Here is a 23,708-nt window from a genome sequence, read left to right as displayed (position 1 = left end):
ACAAAGACAAGTTGATGGAATTTACTTGGTCCAGACAAACTGCAATTCCAGTTATCAATCACATTAAACTCGGAGTATCAATATGGTGAAATATTTTAATCTTGTGATGATGTGTGGCTTTAAGTGGTTATCTTGTCCTTTTTCTTTGAAAAGAGAAGTTTTAACACAGAGTTTACAGAGCTGTCTAGTTGGAAAGCCAGTGAAGTAAACTGCTTGTGAGGTCTTGGGTCTTTTTTGAAAGTTGGAACAATAGAAATAGCCTGAATGGGTGTGACCAAATTCTCTCAGAACCAGGATCTTTAGTTTTAGCTTTCAGTAGCAGAAGCTGCTAGGGTTGTGTAAAGGTACCACATTTCTCTTTTCTACAGCTGAAAGCTGGAGTTCTCTCTCTCCCTCTCTCTTTCTCTCTCTCAGAATGGTCTTTTGATGTACTTTCCTCCTGGATTGGAGAACTGCAAATGAGACAATCTGTTTTCTGAATTAGTCTTTTGCCAAGGCTGTGTTTATAGGATGTTGCTATATTGGAAGAATTAATTAGTAATAGTTACTGTATCTATTATTCTGTTAAATTTTCCAATAGAATTGTTATTTCAAGTTCCTCTTTCTTTTATTGCATTTTAATTATAGTGTTTCAATAAACTGTGTTTTACTTAACGTCAAGTAGTTTGACCATTCAAATTACATCTGGAACACAGCACCTCACATTTACCTTAAAAATAAGACAAAGTTAGGATCTAGGCTTCCTTCTTAATATATTTTGAGGGGTTATAGTCTGGTCCATAACAATGTTGAGGAGGTGATTTTTTTATACAGTGGAAACTTTGTGCCTGATTGCTGATTTTGGAACAAATTATGCTCAAGATTACTCTCTTCAAAATTATTCTTCATATTTCTCCTTAAACTTGTTTTCATATCCAAACCTGAATGCTGACACAGGGGACACAAATCAGCAGTATTTTAACTTTTTTTAAAATACAGATGTTGTCAGACCGGCTGTGTTTCTGCATCACTTTCTGTTTTTGTGTTTTACAAAATCATAGAATGGTTATAGCACAGAAGGAGACAATATGGTCCATCAAGTTTATCCACCTCTCTGCAAGAACAATTTATCTAGTCCTACTTACTCTCCTTCCTTCCAAATATTTTCTCGTCAGCTTCTTACCAAATTCTCTTTTGTAAAAATAGCATTTTTCCTCATGTTGCCTTTGTTTCTTTTGCCAAACAGTTTAGTTCCATGGGCCGATGTTCTCAACATTTAAAGAAGATCTTCCATAATCAGTCACACATCCCTCATAACTTCTAAGGATAACAATCACAGTTACCTCAATCTGTCAATGGAAGTAAAGTCCATCATTCCTGAAACAATTTTATATGTTCTCTTCCGCTCCCTTCCCCATTGCCAAACTTTCTACAGTGTGGCCTCAGAATCAGACACAATGCTTCCATTGAGATTGGACCAGTGTCTTCTAAAGGTTCATCTTATCTTCCATACTATTGTATTTTATGCCTTTATAAAGCCCAGATCCCATATTCCTTTTGACTGATTTCTCAGCCTGCCTTCCCACCATCCACAATTTGTATGCATTTTCACCCGCATCTCTCGCTTTCTGTGGCCTCTTTAGATTTCCTTCGTTCTTCCACCCAAAATGTATCACCTCAGATTTGTCAACTAACTACATTTTTGGTAAATTTGTTAATCATTTTTGATTTTATTTAAAAGTCTAAAGTAGCAGAACTTACCCCAGGACAATAGCTGAAGGGCACAGGGTCAGGGACCTAAGAGGCCTAACATGTTACACCAGCGTCAATATAAGAACTTGGTTTGGCAAGTAAATCTAAATATTCTGCTTGTGGTTAGAACACATTTAAAGCATTCCTAAGAATTTGCTTTATCTCATATATCAACAATTTATAGACTGAATTGTTGCAAAATAAGCTTCTAAAAGTATGTATGACTTTCCTCTTAAATTATCTTTTCCTTTACTTATTTCATAAATACATTGCTGACAAGTTTACTAATCTTATTTGTTTTTGTTTAAAAGGTCTATCACAGCAGAATGTAGACTAATGAAATAGCTGAATTTTTATAATAGATTCACTCTATATCACAGTATATTCAATTGACCTGATATATATATATACTCTGTTGATTAAAAGCAAAGACTTCCAGATAGCTCATACAATGAAACAAACAGGAGAGAAATCTGTTCTGGAGTTTTCAGTCGTGAAATGTACAATCAAGATACACGTCATGGAATAAACAAAGGTCCCAGAAAGGAATCCACAGTAAGCATGAACAATATTTTTAAATTGACTTAATGAATAAAAAATATACATTTTCACTTTTTTATATATTTATTTGAAAAATGACATCTTGTTGCAAGGACTGTCTGTGCTTTACATTGCTGTGTTAATTCTTGGAGAAGTTAGGTTTATTAAATCCATAGTAGTGGGTTGACTTATGAAGAAGCAATATGCTTCCAACTTAATAGAAAATATTATTTTACATAAGATTTTTTCTGAAAGGAATTCAAATTCCACACATTCAAGAAAGATGAATGAAACATATGTTGAAACAATCTTAAATGTATCAAAAGTACTGATCTCATCAGTGCATTCAAGAATTGCTTGACTGAGGTATTTGTAAATTGTGCAACCATGTCAAAGAAGTTCTAATTCTTAAAAAGTGTTAGAGCCCTCACATTATTTTTATTTTATACTTTTATTAATTTTGGTTTGGAGCTGTAAACTAGTAACTGTGACTTTTGACTGCAGGATAACAGTTGGTATGAAAAGGAAAATATATCAAACAAGACTTTGTTTAATTGGATGGCGAGGCCTGGAAGTTAATTGCAAGTTGGTTCCTGGTCAATAGGTTTGGCAGATGCTTCATCACTGGGGAAGAGCATTATGTTTAAACAGATAACAGAAGTTGGCAATTAATCAGATCTGTACTTGGGAATTGGTTGCAGTAAATCTGGAAAAGACCTTTTGCTGAAGTAGGTGGCATATGTGGAATGGTAACAGGGACCTTGTACAGGAGACTGTCAGTCTGTCAGGAAATGATCAGAGTTTGAATTGGGTTTTTGGCCTGTGTTTACAAAAAAAAAGCCACTAATACTACAGCATGAAGATTTCACAGCTGCCTGCCTACCTCCCCTTAGCAGTTCTTGGAAGCTCAGAGAATAAAAAACTAAATTATAGCTATTACTGCCTGAATGAACTGTAAAGGTGACCCTGGTGGACATCTTCAGAAAATTGATGAAGAAACCATCATTTATGCCTGTGGAACAACACATCATGAAAATCACTTTTAGGTAATCTGGCCAGTTTTGTTATTTTCTTTGATTTATCCCTAAACTGTGTTTTTTGTCTGTCTTTTGTGTGAGTAGGGCTGGAAACAAAGGTTTAATTTTTGCTCTGCTGAATTACTATAATTGGTAATAAGCTGCCAAGATTTTGTTTAAGATAGCAACTGGTGTCTGGAATTGATTATTCACAGAATCTGGGAAACATTATTCAAAAATTTGGTTAGGAACCATTAGGATCAATTTTGTTGGTTTTTGAAAGTATTAATTTTACTTATTACTTATTAAAAGTATTAATTAATTACGAATAGAGGTAGAAAGGCTGATTTTATTTGTCTGTCTGTCTCCATGTCATAACAAAAGGCAAGTTTTATGATCCCCTATCAAATACATCTCCTTTCTGCTTCTAGTACTGAACCACACATGAATCACAAAGTTGCAATCACCCAGATAGATTCCTAAGCATTTGCAATACAGGCAGCCTACAGATGCAATATGTTCATTATTGGAGTAGTTGAAAACTAATCTTGTTTTCTCTCAGTGCCTTGAATCTCCCTTTGCTTTCAAATATTTATCCAACATTTAGTTTTGAAAATTCCAGTTTCCACTATTCTCTGTGGTTAAATATCCCATTTCCTAACAATCTTAAAAAGAAGCTTTTAATCATTTTTAAAATTTCATTCATGAAATGTGGTCATTGCTGCTTGACCAGCATTTATCGACCATCCCCAATTGCCCTGTAGAATGCAATGGTGAGCTGCCTTCATGTACCACTGCAGTTGTTGGATGTAGAGATATCCTCAGTGCTGCTAGGAAGGAAGTTCCAGGACTTTGCCACTGTGACTGTTGTTATGAGCAAGCCCAATTTATTAGTGTTTCAGACAGGATGCTCCCAAATTATTAATCTCTTGGGCAAGGAAGAATGACTGACTCTGGTTAATTGCATTAAGGTTAATTTAAAAAGGACCCTTCTCTTTGTGGACATCTTTCTCCCCAACCAAACTTATGTTTTAAAAGGAGTCAAATTACTAGGCTTTCTTGAGTTAATAAAAGACTGAGTTTATTAGTTTCTAAACACAAAAAGAAATAATAATCCAACACATGTACACAGATTAGGGTCAAGATGTAAATCTGATTCTTTTTTAAATTAAGTCTCTGAATCATTTGTGAAGAGGGGATAGTATTAAGTTGTAGCTGTTACATGGGGTGGTGCTGATAGTGTTGACATTGATAGTGAACAATTAATTATCAGTTTGTGTTTACTGTTTGAATGCAATTATTTTTTCCTGGTTCCTTTCAATAGTGGCTGGCTGCCAGCACTTAAAATTAGAGAGTATTTTCTTAAAGTTAGAAAGTATTTTCTAAAGTTAGAGAGTATTTTATTAAAGTTAGAGAGTATTTTTTTCCCTTTACCTGCAGTATAAAGATGCATAATGGCTGTTCTCACACTGTAAGCTTCACAGCATATGACTCCACACACTTGTAGGTCAGGCCATGAACATGCACAGAACAAGGGTTGCAGTTGGTTTTTAATCTCCGTAAAGGTAAAACATAACCAGAGGGAGTCAGCTTCTTGTAATTGATTCCTTTTTCAGTCTGTTTTGCAGTTTTCTTAACTCTCTTCAAGTGTGGACATTCCAAGGGTCTGTACAAGACTCTGCAAGATAATGATTGTAGTTATCTTTTACTATCAACTGTAGTGCCCTCATTTAATAAAAACACATGCTGGAATTAAAAGTTTAATAATTCCATAAATACTTCAAAGTTTTGATCTGCCATCATGACATAATGAAGGAGCATTTTAAAAGTGAGTTTGAAATTAATTATCTCCTGTTCTTGGCTCCCTAAGCAGAGGAAATGTTTTGGGTTTGTCTTTCTTTACACTATCAACATCTCTTACAATTAAGTGAATCTATATTAATTCCTTTCTTGGGCTCCTCTGCTCCAGTGGAAATAGACCTGGATTTTCATATTGTCTTCATAAAAGTGGGCCAGAATGTGCTATCAAAATAGCAGTAAGGCTGTTGGCATGTTCATGAGTGAATGATACAGCAGCTTAAAAGGATTAGCTGATGTGTGATTAACTGTCAATGTCCAAAAGTAGCTTTTCCAAGTTTCATCTCTTTGCCATTAGCTTCCTTGACTGGTAGACTTCTTACAATCCAAATTTGGAGTCACTCTGTACCTACCAAATTCTGAAGCAGAGTTCCTTACGATGCTGCCATCCCCCTCTTGGTGTGCATTGATGTATAGCCCAGCATCTAGAACTCTGTTTAATTCATCCTCAGCTTGCAAATGCTTTGGTAAGGATAAGATCTTCTCTTTCCTATCTTTGATTTTGTTGAGTACCAGGAGAACTGTGACGTCTATATAAGTCAGTGTTTCAGCTGGGTTTGTACAAAATATTAGTTCAGAAACTGAGCTGTCATATAAATATAAATACAGTGGCTACAAGAGCAAGTCAGAGACTAGGAATCCTGCAGCGACTCATCTCCTGAGTCCCCAAACCACAACACTCAAGAAACTTGCTGCTATTCAGGACCAACTAGCCTGCTTGATTTTCACCACATGCACAGACATTCATTCCCTCCACCACCAACACTCAGTGCTATCTACAAGATGCAATTCAAAAATTCACTATAGCTCCATATATAGTACCTTACAAATCCACAACAATGATCATCTAGAAGGTCAAGGGCAGCAGATACCTGGGATTGCTACCATCTGCAATATCTCTTCAAAGCCACTCACTATTTTGACTTGGAAATATATCGCTGCTCCTTTATTGTTACTAGGTCAAAGTCCTGGAACTCCCCCCATTATGGTATTATTGGTCTGCCTGAGCCAAATGCATTTCAGCAGTTCAAGAAGGAAGCTCACCGTCACTTTCTCAAGGGTAATTAGGGATGGGCAATAAATGCTTGCCCAGCCAGCAAACCAGAATTGAAGTTTAAAAGTTCTAAGCCAGCAATAATAATGGACATAAAACAACACAGTGTGGAGCCAGAGGAACACAGCAGGCCAGGCAGCATCAGATGAGCGGAAAAGTTGACATTTCAGGTCAGGACCCTTGACCTGAAACATCAACTTTCCTGTTCTTCCAATGCTGCCTGACCTGCTGTGTTCCTCCAGCTCCACACAGTGTTTGTCTCTGACTCCAGCAACTGCAGTTCTTGCTATCTCCAAATAATAATGGATATGTCATTTTTAGATCAAACATCAATATTTGGTTTGCACACACAAACCTTTTTGATGATCTTAATAATTTCCTGAAATAGTGTGTTAGCACACTAACAATAACCACTTATTGCTATGTTAAGCCTGTATTAGAATATGTAAAATCATGTATACATCACTAATTGACATATGGTACATTTGTCTAATCTGGTTGTACTATCCCTCACAATCCTATTATCTGAGCATGTACACATGAATTTATTGCTCAACAGCTATAGTCTCCACTTTATTTTTCATGGAAATGCTTATTAGCAGTATTCTATCATTCACAAGCTGCAAGGCTTAGAATGAATTTGCATAAAGGATGATCCAACTCCACATCTATCTGTTTCAGGAAAGAAAACCAAAAAGAGACGCAAGGCTGCATTCTTCAGAAAACACAATAAATCGTGTAACATATTATGGTAACCACAAACAAAACACTGTTGACCCAGACTATCAACAAATGTTTTCCAGAATTTCTTGCAACAATCAAAGTAAGTGCATTTTATGAATTTTATGAATAACATATATTTTTGGAAAAAAATGTTAAAGATATAACCAAGTGAATCTTATGGTGAATAACTAACTTCAACAATTGAAGAGAGCACTCAGTAGAGTGGCCCATTACAATTACACAAATCTTCCTTGAGGCTTTTCCTTACCTAGTTGATGCTCTGGAAAATCTGAAAAAATAAATCTCCTTATGTCTCATTGATGAAGCTTCAAGCCAATTCACATTCAAGCTCTTAAAAAAACATTTTGACACCTGTGTACAAATTGCACCACTGTGGCTGAGACAACCGTTCGAAAACAGTTAACAATGCTACTACTCCAATAATAATCCAAATGTTGTTTAAAAAAAAGCTAGTTCTTCCAATCCTCCAACATTGACCACTCCTTTAAATAAATTACAGATCTGCAACTTAGCCGAATATTAATCTGATCTTCTATGGCCCATACCATATCTCAATACCACATTTTGTTGAAATCTGTCCCTTAATTTTAAGATTTATTGTTAAAGATAATTGGACGAAGACATTTAAATAGAAACAAAATACTGAGGATGCTGAAGATCAAAAGTAAAAACAGAAAATGTTGGAAAAACTCTAGGTTTGGTGGTAACTGTTGAGACAAACAGTTCAAGTGTAATATGATCACTTCAGAACAGGCAAACCAATACCTGTGGCCACCTTCTATAGCAGTTGTGATAAGAAAAATATGTCTTTATTAGTTTAGTCCCACAGGGTCTTATCCCAGATGAGAATTTGTATTGCATATGGAGTAAGCTGGAATAGCCTATTCCATATTGGTTTCATTTTCAGTGATTATTCCCTCTATCACTAGAGTGTTAGCATGTGCATCTGGTACAGCATGCATCATCTTTAGCTCCTAATGTTTCTCTCATCTGTTTGGGTAATGTTGACTGGAGCAGAGTATCTCTAAGACCCTGCAGACTCCTCAATCAGTGTACACAATATTAATTTACCCAGGCATCTTAGCATGTATCAGGAAAGGACTACATGAGTCTGCAGTCAGTGAACTAGGTCGCAACTTTATTTGAAGACAACAAAGGTTAAACATTAAATTTTACACTTCTAACAACTCTATTGCTAACTGTCCAATTCTTTAGAAACTGAAAATACTTAACAGATACTCGTAACTTTGCTGATCTGTGGAATTGTTTGCTCTGTTCCTCTTTTCATGGGTTGATTCTCTCTCTGGTCAGAGGGCGAGCTGGTGTGTTCACTGCTGTATCCTGAAGTGACTCTAGGTAGGCTGGAGAGTGGGGGTACCCAAGTCCTGCGGGTTGGGTTCTTATACCCTGCTGGTTACCTTCTGGAACTTTCAAAGGACTTGACCAATCAGAGGTATCAAATTAGTTGGCTTTATCACCTTGAAATGCTGCTAATGGCTCTCGATGGCTTGTTTAACAATGACCCCTTTGATGTGTCTGCTCTTGGGCCTGGAAGTCTGGTTTCATATCAGAGTATACACTTGCTGTTTTGTCTTACTGAGGCATGTCTGCCTCATGCATCTAGTATTTGTTTGTCAGGAAGGGTTGAATTGCCTTTGCACACTTCCTGATGTGTTATGATACCTAACAAAAACCAAAAGAACTGCGGATGCTGTAAATGAGGAACAAAAATAGAAGTTGCTGGAAAAGCTCAGCAGGTCTGGCAGCATCTGTGAAGAAAAAGTCAGAGTTAACGTTTTAGGTCCGGTGACCCTTCCTCAGAACCTCAGTCCTTAGTTCTGAGGAAGGGTAACCGGACCCAAAACATTAATCTGATTTTTTCTTCACAGGTGCTGCCAGACCTGCTGAGCTTTTCCAGCTACTTCTGGTGGTGTTGTGGTACCTCTCTGGTTTCAATTGTTTGGGCTTGGATCTTGTAAGGACTTGACCTGAGGCAGAATTGTCTTTTGTATCTATCTTGGCTCAGGCATTCCCAGCATACTTTGCTTGTTGGCCAGTTTTGATGCCCTGTTTATTTCAGTTGCCGTGCCTGTATTTCTGGCCTCTTAATCATTTTTATTGCACTTGAACAGTCGCAGGCTGCTGCAGGAAAGATATACAAAATGCTCTGTGGAATTTTCTGGTTCCAATGCTTTTGGGATGTGGGAATGCTCCGTGTAGAACTGATGGTCGAAGCACCAGTTTGTCTCAGTAGTACTGCTCAAATCTGAGTCAAATGATTGTCCAACAGTGGGATTTATTGATATAAATTAGTCTAATGCTCCATTGAAGCACTGAAGAAGTACGTTGCCAAAGAAATTAAACTTATCTACTTGTGCAGAAGATATAAACAATTACATGGGTACAATAACAAATTTAAGGTTTCTACCCTGTGACTCAAGCTGTACAATTTAAATAGGTGGTCATCTATTCTATTGTTGTTTGTGGAGACTTGTTCAAATTGACCACTGTGATTCAAGTTCTACAGGGCAGCATGGTGGTTCAGTGGTTAGCACTGCTGCCTCACTGTACCATGGACCTGGATTTGATTCTGTGTGGAGTTTGCACATTTTCCCCGTGTCTGTGTGGGTTTCCATTGGGTGCTCTGGTTTCCTGCCACAATCCAAAGATGTGCAGGTTAGGTGGATTGGCCATGCTAAATTACCCATAGCGTCCAGGGATGTGCAGGCAAAGTGGATGGGGAATTCAGGGTTACAGGGATAGGGTAGAAGAATGAGTCTGGTCAGGATGCTCTTCAGAGCGGTTGGTGTGGACTTGAAGGGCCAAATGGCTTGCTTCCACAGTGTAGGAATTCTGTGATGATTCTGATTAATACTCATTGGGGTAGGGGTGGGGGCCTCAAAATTGGAATCAGTTGGATATGATAGATATAAATGTGAATTTGCTTTTCTCTTTACTGGTTTATTTCCTGAGTAGAGGAAATAACTTGGGAGAAAATGCACCGTATAATTTGGTAGAAAAGTGTAGTGGCCAACCAAATCAATTACTCATACTGGAAGCTTGAAGCTGCAGTTCATTGAATGTAAAGGTTATCACAAAAAAGTGGGTAATATATTATTTCTTTTCATAGCATTTGTGAGACTCGCCAATACAAGCAACAACTGTTGTGTAAATGCCCTTCTGCAAACCTTATTTATGATTCCAGAATATAGCTGTCTACTTTCAAAGTAAGTTCCAATTTTGCTGATTTATTTGCTTTATTCAGATTTATAACTAAGTAAGATTATTTTTATATCACTCAATTTAGCTTCTAGCAGATTTTGCAAAATTTACGTTATTCGAGAAACACCTTTTTTATATTTTACACATGGACAAACACTTCTACCTTATCCTAACTGATGGCTCTTTTTATTGATTCCTATGTAACTCATTCAAAGGTAATCAGATTGAATTTTGGCTTAATGAGGAAGTCATGCTTCAGTTATATAGAACTTTCGGTCAGAACGCATGCAGATATTGGATTCAGTTGAGAGCAATGAAACACAACAATAATTTAGATTTATACAGAGTTTTTAACATACTGAAACATCTCAAGACAGAAGCATTATATAAATAAAATGTAACAGCAGTGAACATAAGGAGATTTTAGTTCAGATGACCAAAACTTTTAATTAATAGAATGGTGTTTCAAGGGGTTTCACATAGACATTATAACGGAACACTGAACTGGATTACATAAGGAGATATTGGGCAGATGACCAAATGGTCAATCAAAGTGGTTTAACAAGGAGTATCTTAAAAAATGAAAGACAGACAGAAAGCTTAAGAGTGTAAATTTCATAACTTAGGACCTTGGCAGCTGGAACAATTAAAATAGGCCACGTTTAGGGATATGTCATAGGGTTGTGGGACTGGAGGAAATTTCAGAGATGTGGAGGAGCAAGGGCATGAAGGGAATTGAGATTAAGCAGGAGTATTTAAAATAACCTAGTGTAGTTAATGAGCAGAGGAGTGATGGGTGAACAGGACTTGCTGCGAATTATAAATTTTAGGAAGTATGAAATAACTATGATAAATTGGGAATTTTACTTTGGAAGAAAGACATGATGGTGCATAGGCAATAGCAACTTTTGAAAGCATGTTCAAAAACCCAATACTGCTACCATTTAGAAGGACAAGAGCAGCAGTTATGTGGTGAACAAATCATTGTTCCTTCACTGTTGTTGGGTCAAAATCCTGGACCTCCCTCCCTAACAGTATTGTTGGTCTACTGACACCAAATGAACTTAAAGCAGTTCAAGAAGAATTTAATTGGAGGAAATTCCTGCTCATCACCACCTTCTCAAAGGTAATTAGGGATGATAATAAATACTGGCCCAGCCACAATAGCCCATGAATGAATAAAAATAGAATTTGGACACCAGAGTTTTGAATGACCCCAAATCTGCAAAGGATAAAATGGAGAAGATTAGTTTGGATTACACAGAATGGTCAGGTCTAGAAGGAACATAGAAATGAGCAAGGATTTCAGATGCAGATGAGCTGAGATACAGTGAAGGCATATTGATGGAAATAAATTATCACCTTAGTGATGGCACAGTTATATGGACAAAAGCTTACTTCAGGGTTAAATGTGACACCAAAGGTATGAACACATCAGCCTCACACAGTTATCAGGCAAAGTGATGGAGTCGGTAGCTAAGGAGCAGAGCTTGAAAGTAATTTCTGTACAGTGACAGGGGCAGAAACCTGTTTAGAAGGATTCAAAAATGAAGTTTCAGGAAACAAGGGTACAAATTGGGTAAGAGTAAAAGGTTTGGAATGGTAGTTTGCAAGGATTCCATAAAGGGTTGGTTTTCCAGCAGATGAATGATGACATTATGTTTAAAAGAGAGAAGGACAACATCTGAAGAAAGATTCATTTACAGAATCAGCCAACAGAAGGGGATGTTGAGTGGTCAGAAGGTTAGTTGGAACAAATCAAAGGAACAAGATGTGTGTTTCAAAGACAATATGAACTCAGAGAGAATATGAGGGGAGCTAGGAAATAAACAAATTTTAAGAAACTATTTGAATTCAGGGCTAAAACACAGGGAGCTTTAAAGAAAATTAGCTTTGGTGGGCTGGTGAAGGAGGGAAAAACAATAAATGCAGTAGATTGTATGGATTCACTTTTAGTGATAAATATATCTATGAGTTCCTTGCACATTTTGAAGGAAATGAATGTGGAGTAGATGGGAGAGGGTTTTAAGAAGATGGCTTATTGTAGAGAAAAGAAGCCAGAGATTTTTTTTTTTCTTTCCAGAACAAATCCTGGAATTATGAGCACTTCTAACAGACAAAAACTGTATGCAATAGTGCTTTATGTGTTCAGCAAGTTGTGGCAGTGAACAGCAAAACCAGCCACATCCATTCATGTTTGAAGTCCAGTGAGCAAAGCTGCAATGAATAGTCACAATAATTTGAATGGGGAGTAGAGCATCAAAAGATGGAAATTACACTAAAGTTTGACAAATTAGTAGCTGCAGAAATGTTGAAGTAAAGTGACGACCAGATGTTATATGGTTTAACGTGTGTACAGAATGGTTTTTCTAGATCAATCTGTTGAAGAACCAACCAGAGAAGAGGTCATCCTATACTTGGTATTGTGCAACAAGAAAGGAATAATTGGCAATCTAGTATTGCAAGGCCACTTGGAAGAAGACTGGCCATAATAAAACAGAATCCTTTCTCTTAAACAGAGGGTGATGCAGTTGATTCTGAGACTAGGGTCCTGAATCTAAATAAAGGAAACAATGATGTCAGGAAGCGAGAGATAACTATGATAAAATGTTAATTTGGAAAAAAGTCATAATGATGCATAAGCAGTAGCAAGCATTTAAAAAGTGCATGGAGCAACTGCCTAAATTATTTGTTCCTGCCTGACACAAAAATAAAACAGAAAACGTAACTTGACCATGGCTAACTAGGGAAATTAGGGATGGTTTTAAATCCAAGAAGGGACATACAAATTGGCCAAAAAAAGCAGCAGACCTGAGGATTGGCAGCAGTTGAGATTTGAGCAAAGAAGGACAAAAGGATTGACTAAGACGGGAACAATAGAATACGAGAGTAAGCTTATGGGGAACATACAAACTGATTGTAAAAACTTCAATTGTTATGTGAAGAGAAAAGGATGAGTGAAGACAAATATAAGTCCCTTACAGTCAGAGACAGGGCAAGTTATAATGGGTTATAATGGCAGACCAATTAAATAGATGTTTTGGTTTTGTCTTCATAAAGAAGGACACAAATAACATCCCAAAAATGTTCGGGAATGGAGAGTTTAGCGAGAGTGAGGAACTGAAAATATCAGTTTTAGTAAGGAATTGGCATTGAGAAAATTGATGAAATTAAAGGCTGATAAATCTCCAGGGACTGATAATCATGAAATGCTTTGAGAGGCTGGTCATGGCCCACATCAACCCTTGTCTTCCAGCCTGCCTCAATCCCCTACAATTTGCCTACCGATGCACAGCAGAGGCCTTTTCCCTAGCCCTGCACTCATCCCTGGAACACCTGGACAACAAGGACACCTACGTCAGACTTGTGCTAGTCGAGTACAGCTCTGCCTTCAACACCACTATCCCACCAGACTGATCACAAAACTCCGAGACCTTGGTCTTGGCTCCAACCTTTGCAACCAGTACCTCAGCTTTCTGACCCACAGACCTCAATAAGTGAAGATAGACAACTGCACCTCCTCCACAATAACACTCAACACAGGACCCCCCCAAAGATGAGTCCTCAGCCTCCTACTGTACTCCCTGTACACCCACAACTGTGTTGCCAAATTCCAAACAAACGCCATTTACAAGTTTGCTGATGACACCACTGTGGTAGAACAGATATCTAATAATGACGAGTCAGAATACAGAAAGGAGACAGCAGGCTTGATGATGTGATGCAGTGAGAACAACCTCCCTCTCAACATCAGCAAAACTAAAGAACTGATCACTGACTTCAGAAAGAAAGGAGGAGAACGCACTCCCATCTACATCAACCAAACTGAGGTTGTGAGGGTGAAGAGCATCAAGTTCCTAGCAGTGATGATAACTGACAACTTGGACTTGCCACGTAGATGAGACAGTCAACAAGGTACATCAACGCCTCTTCTTCCTCAGGCGGCTTGGCAAATTTGGCATGTTCATAAGGTCCTTCACCAACTTCTACAGATGCACCATTGAAAGCACACCATTAAGGTGCATAACGGCCTGATATGACAACTGCTCTGCCGAGGACCGCAAGAAACTACAGAAGGTGGTGTGCACAGCCCAGACCATCACGGAAGCCAACCTTCCATCCATGGACACCATTTACACAGCTCGCTGCCGCGGAAAGGCTGCCAACATCATGGAAGACCCATTACTGGTAATGCTCTCCTATAACCTCTTCCCTCAGGCAGAAGATACAGAAGCTTGAACACATGTACCAGCAGGTCCAGGAACAGCTTCTTCCCAGTCGTTATTAAACTGATGAATGGAGTCCTGACCTTCAAATAATGCTGATCTTGCTAATGTTGATCTTGCCTAGCGCACTCCCTGTGCAATATAACCTATACGCTTCTGACTAAGTTGCCTTCTACCCTATGATCTGTATGATCTTGCTCGCTATGATCTGCCTGTACTGCTCGTAAACAAAGCTTTTCACTATACTTAGGTACACGTGACAAAAAATAAATCAAATCAAATCTAAATCCGAGAGTAGTTAATGAAGTGGCCCTGGAAATAGTGGATGTTTTGGTGATCATCTTTCTATAGATGGCCTACAGACTTTGGATTGTAGGGTAGCTAACGTAACCCTATAAATTAAAAAAAGAGGTAGAAAGAAAACAGGAAATTATAGAATTATGGAGGGTTTACCAGATTGATTGCTGGGTTGGCAGGACTGATGTATGAAGAGAGACTTGATCAGTTAGGAAAATATTCACTGGAGTTCAGAAGAATGAGGGGGATTTTCATGGAAATTTGTAAAATTATGATAGGGCTAGACAGTGTAAATGCTGGAGGGATGTTCCCAATGACCAGAGAGTCCAGAACCAGGGGTCATGGTTTACGGGATAAGCCATTTCTGACTAAGATGAGGAGAAATTGCTTCATCCAGACAGAGGTGACCTGTGGAATTTTCTGCCACAGAAAGTGGTTGAAGCCAAAACATTAAATGTTTTCAAGGAAAAGGAGGATCCAGTTCTTAGGATTAAATGGATCAAACCAAATTGGGAAAAAGCAGAAACAGCATACTGAGTTGGATGATCAGCCACGATCATATTGAATGGCAAAGCATGCTTGAAGGGCTGAATACCCTCTTAAGATTTCTCCTGGCGACGAAGTAGGAGCCTGTTCTTTTTCCTCCTTTTTCCCCTTTTCCTTCTTTTTTCTTCTTCTCTGCCCTCAGCAGCGAAGTCAATGCAGCAAGTCCAGAGCAGTGAGCCCTCGTGCCCTGGAACACCATGGGCAGCGAGCCCTGCAGCAGCGCATGGGCTGTGAGCCCCAGAGCAGCGTGTGGAACAGCCCTGCAAAAGCACATGGGGAAGCAGCCCTGGAGCATCGCGCAGGCAGTCAGCATGAACTGGTTGGAGTAGGCAACCCGAGGTGGTGCCAGAGGGGCCGAGTCCCCGGAGCAATGGTGGTGGGGGGTGGGGGGGGCGAGAGGGGTGGGGGGTGTGGTGGTGGCTGCGGTTCGAATCCCAGTACAGCGCGATTTACCTGGTTGCTGCTGAGTCCCGATGAGGAGCGGACTGGAGGCTGGAGCAATGCAGGATAATTGCTGGACTCGGGCCTGGTGCCACATGCTGAGCTGCTGTTATCGGACTGTAATTAAAAACCTTTTCACCATGTTGTAACTACCTCTGTAAGTAATACCTATGCTTTCCTTTAATCCTCTTTGTGTAAGACTACTATACTTTTTGTACCCTGTAAGATTTGTACTGAGGTACTTGCTCCTAAGATGGCGCCATTAAAAGGCAGCCATTGTAAAAACTTTTCACTGTAGTCCTATACTTCTGTATTGTAGTACAAGTGACAATAAAGGATATTCTATTCAAATGTTCTATCCAACTCCTACTCCCATTTTCTATGTTTCTATTGTTAGGATTTTGAAAATGTAATTGTAAGTGAGTAATTGTAAATTAATTGAGAGGGAGTTCTTCGAAGGGTGGATACAACGAAAATTTATGTTTATACAGTGCCTTCAACATAATTAAACATCACGGAAGCGTTATAAAATGAAGTATCAAACTCAGCCACACAAGGAGATATTAAGGCAGATAACCAAAAGTATGGTCAAAGAATTCAGCTTTAAGAAGTGGTCTAAAGTTGGGGAGTGAAGTCGAGAAACAGAGAAGTTTAGGGGAGAATTTTCAGAGCTTCAGGAGTTCCAGGGCCACAGCCACTGAAAGGATGAAACTGATAGTAAAGCACTAAAAGGCGGGAACGGACAACAGCTCAGACTTAGATCAGCACAGGATTCTTGGAGGTTTATCAAACTGGAAGAGATTACAGAGACGGAGAGAGAGTTGAGACCATGAAGTGATTTGTACCCAAGGATGAGAATTTTAAATCCAGATATTGCTCGACTGAGTGCCAGTATGTCAACAAATGTAGGAGTGATATTGGAATGGAATTTGCTACAAGTTAAGACACAGGCAGCAGAGTTTTGGATTATCTTAGGTTTATGTAGGTAGAATGTGGACACCGGCTCGGGATGTGTTGGAATAGTCGAGTATAGAAGTGATGAAGGTTGGAACAAGAGTTTCACCACGAACTGACGCACGAACAAAGTCAGTTGATGTTCATAGACAGAAATAGGTGGTCTTACCAATGGCATGAATACCAGGTTGAAATCTCATGTCAGGATCAAATGCGACACTAAGGTTCCAAAAAAACTGACTTCACCTCAGACAATCGTGATTGTGAAAAATGCAATGAGTTAGCTGGGGAATGGAGTTTAAGAGTGGGGACTGAAAATAATACCATAAGTCTTTGCGTTATTTAATTGTAGGAAATTTCCACTCATCCAGGGCTGGATATTGGACAAGCAGTCTGATAATTTAGCAACAGTGTTTCTTGTCAGTGTACATGTAAAAGCTAACTCAAAGCTATTGCTCAGAGGTGCAATATGTTGATTAGAAATTGAAAGAGGCCAAGGATGTATCCTTGGGAGGCGCTACAGGTGAGAATGCGGGGACAGGAAAAGAATATGATTCTCTGGATATTGTTAGATCGGTAAAAGTGGAACCAGATCAGAGCAGTCATACCATGGACAGCAAAGGAGAGGCATTAGAGGAGGATGGAGTGGTCACCTGTGCTAAAGGCTGCAAACAGGCACAGAAGGACAGAAACTTTGCCAATTACAGTGGATTTTAGCTGTGACTTTGATAAGAGGTACTGTGGCAGGAGCAGGGACCCTTTTCCAGGGAAGTCTGGAATGGATTTGGGAGGTGTAAACACCTTCAAGGACTATGAAGAGCAAGAGGGACAGTAATTTGCAAGGACAGTTGAATTTGTGGAAGGGGTAACAGTGTTAGATTTAAAGGATTTGACAATGTCAGCTAACATGAGGGAGGCAAAGTTAGGTGATCAGCAGTTTATTGGGAACAGGATTAAGATGGAAAAAAAGTGTAGGGTTGGTACGGGGAAAGAGTTGTGGATGGAGAATGATGTAAAGTATTGATCAGAGATAGCCTTAACAGTGATTAATGTAACAGAAGCACAGTGCTTTTTATAGATATTTTTAAATATACATTGGCCTTACAGTGGTTACACATGCTTTTATCAGCAAGATACCAGAATTTAAGAGGTTAAGTCAAGAAGATAGGTTGCATGAATCTGGTTTCTATTTACTTATGTTCAGATAATGGAGAAGAGATCAAACTGAGGCCTTAGAGAGCTGATTCAGAAAACTATTTATTCTGTAGGACGTTTCAGGGATTAAATCTTAAAATCAGGAAGAAATATTGTTTTATTTCTTATACAGAAGCTACTGGAAATTTTAAACACCCCCAAAAAAATTGAGTCTTAGTGAGGTCTTCAAGATTGATATTATTAAACATTTGTTTATATAAGAATATCAAGGGATTCAGAACAAAGGCAGGTAAATGGAGTCAGGGTACATTCCACTTATCAGTTGGGATGTTTTCCTGATTTCACAGTCGATTGTTTGTTACTTGCAAAGTGTGTTGATGACTTAGTTTCTGAAATGAAGATTGATGATAAGCTTGGTTGTCAACACGCTGCAGTTTTGTCAGTTGTTAGGTAGCAGTGCCATCTACTGGCAGGTTTCTACAAATATTCACACATGGGATATGGGTGTTTCTGGCTGGGCCAAAATTTATCATCGCCCTCCTGAACTACTGCAGTCCATGTACAACCATGGTGCTGTTAGGGAGGGATTCCAGTCTTTGTATAAAGAACAATACAGGAGTTTTCAGTGACCTGTCATTTTCTGATTCACTTCAAATTACAGATTCAGGTTAAATCAGTTTGCACGATTCCATTAATTAGAAAACACATTAAAAGGAGCCAGTTATCTGACTTTAGTGCTTCTATTGCAATCACCAACTATGTGAAGTATTACAAATGGAAGGGAATAGCAAGGTATGTTGAGTACTGTTATATATACCAAGTGTTCCCACAATTGTTTGAAAAATATGGCACCCACTACCACACAGTACAGGCTAGCAATCTCCAGGCTTTTGTTCCGAAACTTGTTTGAAGTAATGAATCTCAATCAGGCATAGTAAAGGCACAACATAAATGCTTAGACATCTTGACATAGGGAGAACTTTTTGAGAAATCCGCAAGGCCTGATTGTGTTACCCTTCTAGTATGTGGATGTTGATCAGCTAAAGGATCAGGCTCAGCTGCGATGTACCTTGCTGTCAGCACTGGGGCTAATATAAGGAAGCATAGTTCAGCACAGTGCCAGAGGGCTCCTACGCACAGCATGTATTTTAGCCCTTCAGTAGAGGACAATTGATACCTAACAAAATAAATTCATTAATAGGTGGGATTTATATTCTTGGCCTGCAGCCTGTCTGTTTCCCTAACCACACTCTGCTGTTATCAACTTGTACAGAACTGAAGCAAAGTGTCTGTGGATTACTTAGTAGCTGTAAAGTGCTTGATATGGCCTTGCAATTAAATCTTCATCTTGTTGACTGTCAAGCAATGTCCATGATACAGAAAAACTGAATGTAAAGGAAATTAACATTATAACTAACAGAAACTATTTGCTGTGAAATACCTTGCTATTTAAAGTGCCAAAATTCTTTATATTGTTTCTAATTATAATTTGTGATCCAATAGGTCTGTTCTGAAACAAAACAGGCCAATTTTCACCAATGTCATGGCCTCTCAGTTTTATTTTGTCTATCCCTGTTTATCCCAGAATTCTGTTCGGTTAGATTTAGGTTCATTTGTTTCTTTATTACAGTTGCCAACAGAAAGGCCTTCTGATAAAAGCCAATAGCCACATTCTATATCACCTTGGCAAAGTATTCCAGCAACTGCACAACAAAACTAAGAGCACTGTATCGCCTGATAAATTTATTCGGTGCTTGGTGTTAAACCATATTAATGGTAAGTACGCTATCCATTTCAGTTAGAATATTTAATGTGACTTTATCTATGAACAAGGAGTGTGCAAAAGATCTGATGAAACTGGTTTAAGAAATGAAAAGAAATGCAATACATTAAGTTTCAGTTGAAATACTGTCTTATTGGTAATAATGTCTAGGGGGAGACTGAAGCACACTGATGTACTAATACTTTCTGAGGTGGCATCGAGGGACATGTTGTTACTGCTCTTCATCCCACCCACCCTGCTCCCAAACACACCATTCTCTATCTATCAAATTCCTAACCTCATCGTTGTTCATTAGTAACTAGCATTTCTATTGTACCTTTAATGGAAGAAAAAGTCCCAAGGCACTTCACAGAAACATTACCATTGAGGCTTTGATACAGAGCAACATAATGTAAGATCAGAGGAGATGTTCCTCCCAGACCCACATCAGTCCTCAATACAAATCAGCAGCTTTATTATTAGGTTAGCCTTTTAAAGTCATTTTTATAGGACATTGTAAATTTCATGGGATACAGATAATTTCGAACAATTAATGTATAATATTCCCAAATGTTTAAGTGTTTTGTTTCTACATTTATTTTAAGTGGGGAGTCAGATGGATGCTGAGGAACTCTTCCGTTCACTCTGTAATCTATTACAAGACCAGTTGAAGAAGACAATGTTTGTAAGTATGGGAAAAATATAATTACTTTATCCTTCTATCATACCATTGCATCAAGTTGTAGGGAATGATCAAGTAAACATATTTAGAGGTGTACACAGATTGTCCTTCCAAAGATTCCTCTGCTGTGGGAAAGATTCATCTTATTAGGTATTAGACAGTCTAACTTTACATCATCCAAACAGTATTCTTCATGAGTGAGTGCCAGTAAGTTACTCATCAGTGGAGGACATCACTTCTATCACAATACTATTTTCATCTGTTGGATCTACTATTTGCACGTAGGGTCTTGGACCTTGTGTGAGAAAAATTACCCCAGTATTTTCTCTTGTATTATTTTGCTGTAGTTTGTGGTAGAGTAACCCCGCTCCCCTGCGCCCCCCGCCGTGACTCCACCACTAACCTACCCACCAATGTTCAGTTAGTCCCCTGTTACAACCCTTTTAAAAACTTTACTCAACACAGCAGATGTTGTCATTAAAAAGTTGAGGTGGACTCTCCATCACATATCTTTATCATTGCTTGACTTGAATGATTAGGATGAGAGATCACTACTGCAACTGGTACACGAAGATCCAGCTGCAAGGAAAGAAAACACATCACAGATATTGAATACAATATGTTCTCAGTCAGTGATCACTGCTGACCAGAAGGTCTGCCCCTGGACCTTTATTGGCACTCAGAGTACCAAGTATTCTTTGAACAATTGATCTGGCCCTAGAAAAATAATTTCTTTTTTGGGATGTGCGTGTCACTGGCTGGGCCAGCATTTGTTGCCCATCCCTAGTAGCCCCTGGAGAAGGTGCTGCTGATATCCTTTCTTGACAGCCACAGTTTGTGTGGTATAGGGACACCCACAATGATGTTAGGAAGGGAGTCCCAGGCTTTTGACCCAGTGGCACTGAAGGAACGGTGATATATTTCCAAGTCAAGATGGTGAGTGGCTTGGAGGTGAACTTGCAGTGGATAGTCTTCCCTTGTCTCTGTCGAACTTATCCTTCAACGAGGTAACAGTTGTAGGTTTGGAAGGTGCTCTTCAAGAAACCTTGGTGAATCTCAAAAAAAAATATCTGTACATTGCTCCATTGTTCATTAAAGTCAGAGTCATAAAGATGAACAGCATAGAAACAGACCCGTCAGTCCAACTCGTCTATGCCGACCAGATATCCTAAATAAATCTAGACCCATTTGCCAGCATTTGGCCGATATCCTTTCTAAACCATTCCTAATCATATACCCATCCAGATGCCTTTTAAATGTGGTAATTTCCAGATTTTTAAAATGATTAACAAAAATGAAATGTTGTTCATGATTTTTCAGCATCCATGTTAAATCGTATCAGTATCAATATTTATTTCTATGTAAAAATAGATTCGGTATTACTGCTTTTCATTTCCTGATTTGCCGTCTGTGAAAATGTATTTGTGTGATCAGCTGTTTCTGGAACCTGATGTCATCACTGCAACTTAACAGTGGAAACTCCCGGAGTAGAACACTACTATCAATTGGAAATCAAGAGAGCTAAATCTCTCGCCGTGTGGACCACGAGATCTTGTGATTTAGCTTTCTGGCTGATACAAGGCATTTGATCTCACTTTGCCATTGAGCGCAAATTCTGGACCATAGTACCAATGTTGCAATGCTCTGGAAGAGAATTGAAAAGTGACGTACGTTAATACTTTTCCAAATTTTCTGTTTACTTTTCTACAGAACAGATTTGTTGATGATTTGCATGTGCTAACCATTGAGGAATATGGAAAATGTTTAAAATGCCAAAATGAATTCCAGCATGTTGGACACATGCTCACTATTCCTCTTTCACTTTACGAACCTTCATCGGAGAAATGTTATCAGAATGTAGTAAGTGTAACTTTTTAAAACTCATTTTGATTAAACGTGAAATATTCTAGGAGTCAGATGTGGATTTGTCCTTTCATGTTTGATGTGATGTTTGGATATTGAACCTAATGCTGAATTTCAATCTTGAATGGCATTTTGGTTAATACAATTTCCCCTAACTTTGACAATTCTAGGAAGTTTTTCAATAACCAAGCAACATGACACAGTTTAGCACAAAATAATTAATAGTTGGATTTAGCTAATGGTTTCAATTAATTCTGTAATCTGTATGTTGATCACAAAATCAATATTTACACAAGGTTAAGTAAAATTATGCATACTTTCTGCAAAGCTAAACTGAATAAAGCCAATCACATCATTATAAAAGTGTTAGGAAACAACCAATACCTCAGAATGTGAACCCTTTCTCCTTACTGATTGATATTGCAAATTAAAACAAAGCAAGGAAGTAGCTTGTTGTTGAGTTTTTTATTGATCTAGACAGGTACAAGATTCGTTGATAGCTATCCTACACTATTGTTGATCTCTGTGCCTGTAGAGAACATGTATTCAATGTTAATTTAGGAACTTAAAACTTTTTGTGTTTGAAGTTTTATTTTATTATTTGGTCATGTGATGTGGATTTTGCCTGCTAGGCCAGTATTTATTGCTCGTTATTAAATGCCCTCAAGAAAGTGAAGGTGAGTTGTCTTTTTGAACTGTTGCAATTCTTGGAGTGTAGATTTGTCCACACTGCTGTTTGTAAGGGAGTTCCAGAATGATGATGCAGCGATAGTGAAGAAATAACAACATAGTTCCAAATGTGGATATTGAGTAGCTTGGAGAGGAACTTGCGGATAGTGATGTTCTCATGTATCTGCTGCCCTTGTCTTTAAAGGTGGTAGAGGTTGCAGGTTTGGAAGATGTTGTCGAAGGATCCTCGGTGATGTTGCACACCACTACCACTGTACATTGGCATTAAAGGGAGGGAAGGATTAAGGTGGTGCTTGTGGTAACCATCCAGCAGGTTGCTTTGTCCTTGATGATGTTGGACTTTTTGAGTGTTGTTGGAGCTGTACCCTTCCAGGAAAGTATCCCATCACACCTAAGAATTTTGCCTTGTAGATAGTGGACAGACATTCATAAAAGGAGGGAGACCATCAATCAATTAGCCTAACATCTATTGTTGAAAAAATATTGGAACCAATTATTAAGGAAGTAGTAGCAGCACATTTGGAAAATTATAGCTTAATCAAGCAGAGTAGGCATGGCTTCATGAAAGGGAAATTGTGTCTGGCCAATTTATTAAAGATTTTCAAGGAAATCTGAATCAGAAAGAATAGAAAGGAACCAGTAGATGTGTTACACTTGGACTTCCAGAAGATGTTTTACAAAACATTAAATCATAAAGACAAGCATACCAAACGCCTTCTTCACTGTCCTATCTACCTGCAACCCCACTGTCAGGGAGATATGAACCTGCATTCCAAGGTCTCTTCATTCAGCAACACTCCCCAGGACTTTATCATTCAGTGTATAAGTCCTGACCTGATTTGCCTTTGCAAAATGCAGCACCTCACATTTATCTAAGCTAAACTCCATCTGCCACTCTTCAGCCCATTGATCCATCTGATCAAGATCC

The 23,708-nt window shown here is 38.6% G+C and overlaps 1 protein-coding gene across 1 annotated transcript in view; it reads left to right on the top strand.

The window, feature by feature from the left end:
• Positions 1-2,175: 2,175 nt before the first annotated feature.
• The window catches only part of LOC125481025 (ubl carboxyl-terminal hydrolase 18-like), a 23,878-nt gene continuing 2,345 nt past the window's right edge, over positions 2,176-23,708 (top strand). The window contains exons 1-6 of the mRNA XM_048604124.1: positions 2,176-2,286; positions 6,880-7,021; positions 10,073-10,169; positions 19,414-19,559; positions 20,151-20,230; positions 21,938-22,087. Coding sequence (XP_048460081.1) covers positions 2,230-2,286; positions 6,880-7,021; positions 10,073-10,169; positions 19,414-19,559; positions 20,151-20,230; positions 21,938-22,087 — 672 coding nt within the window. The 5' untranslated portion in view covers positions 2,176-2,229. The remainder of the gene's footprint in view (positions 2,287-6,879; positions 7,022-10,072; positions 10,170-19,413; positions 19,560-20,150; positions 20,231-21,937; positions 22,088-23,708) is intronic.

The sequence above is a fragment of the Rhincodon typus genome, chromosome 13 (genome assembly GCF_021869965.1).
Source record: "Rhincodon typus isolate 14 chromosome 13, sRhiTyp1.1, whole genome shotgun sequence".
Lineage (NCBI taxonomy): Eukaryota > Metazoa > Chordata > Chondrichthyes > Orectolobiformes > Rhincodontidae > Rhincodon > Rhincodon typus.
This window is presented reverse-complemented; position numbering and strand designations above follow the sequence as displayed.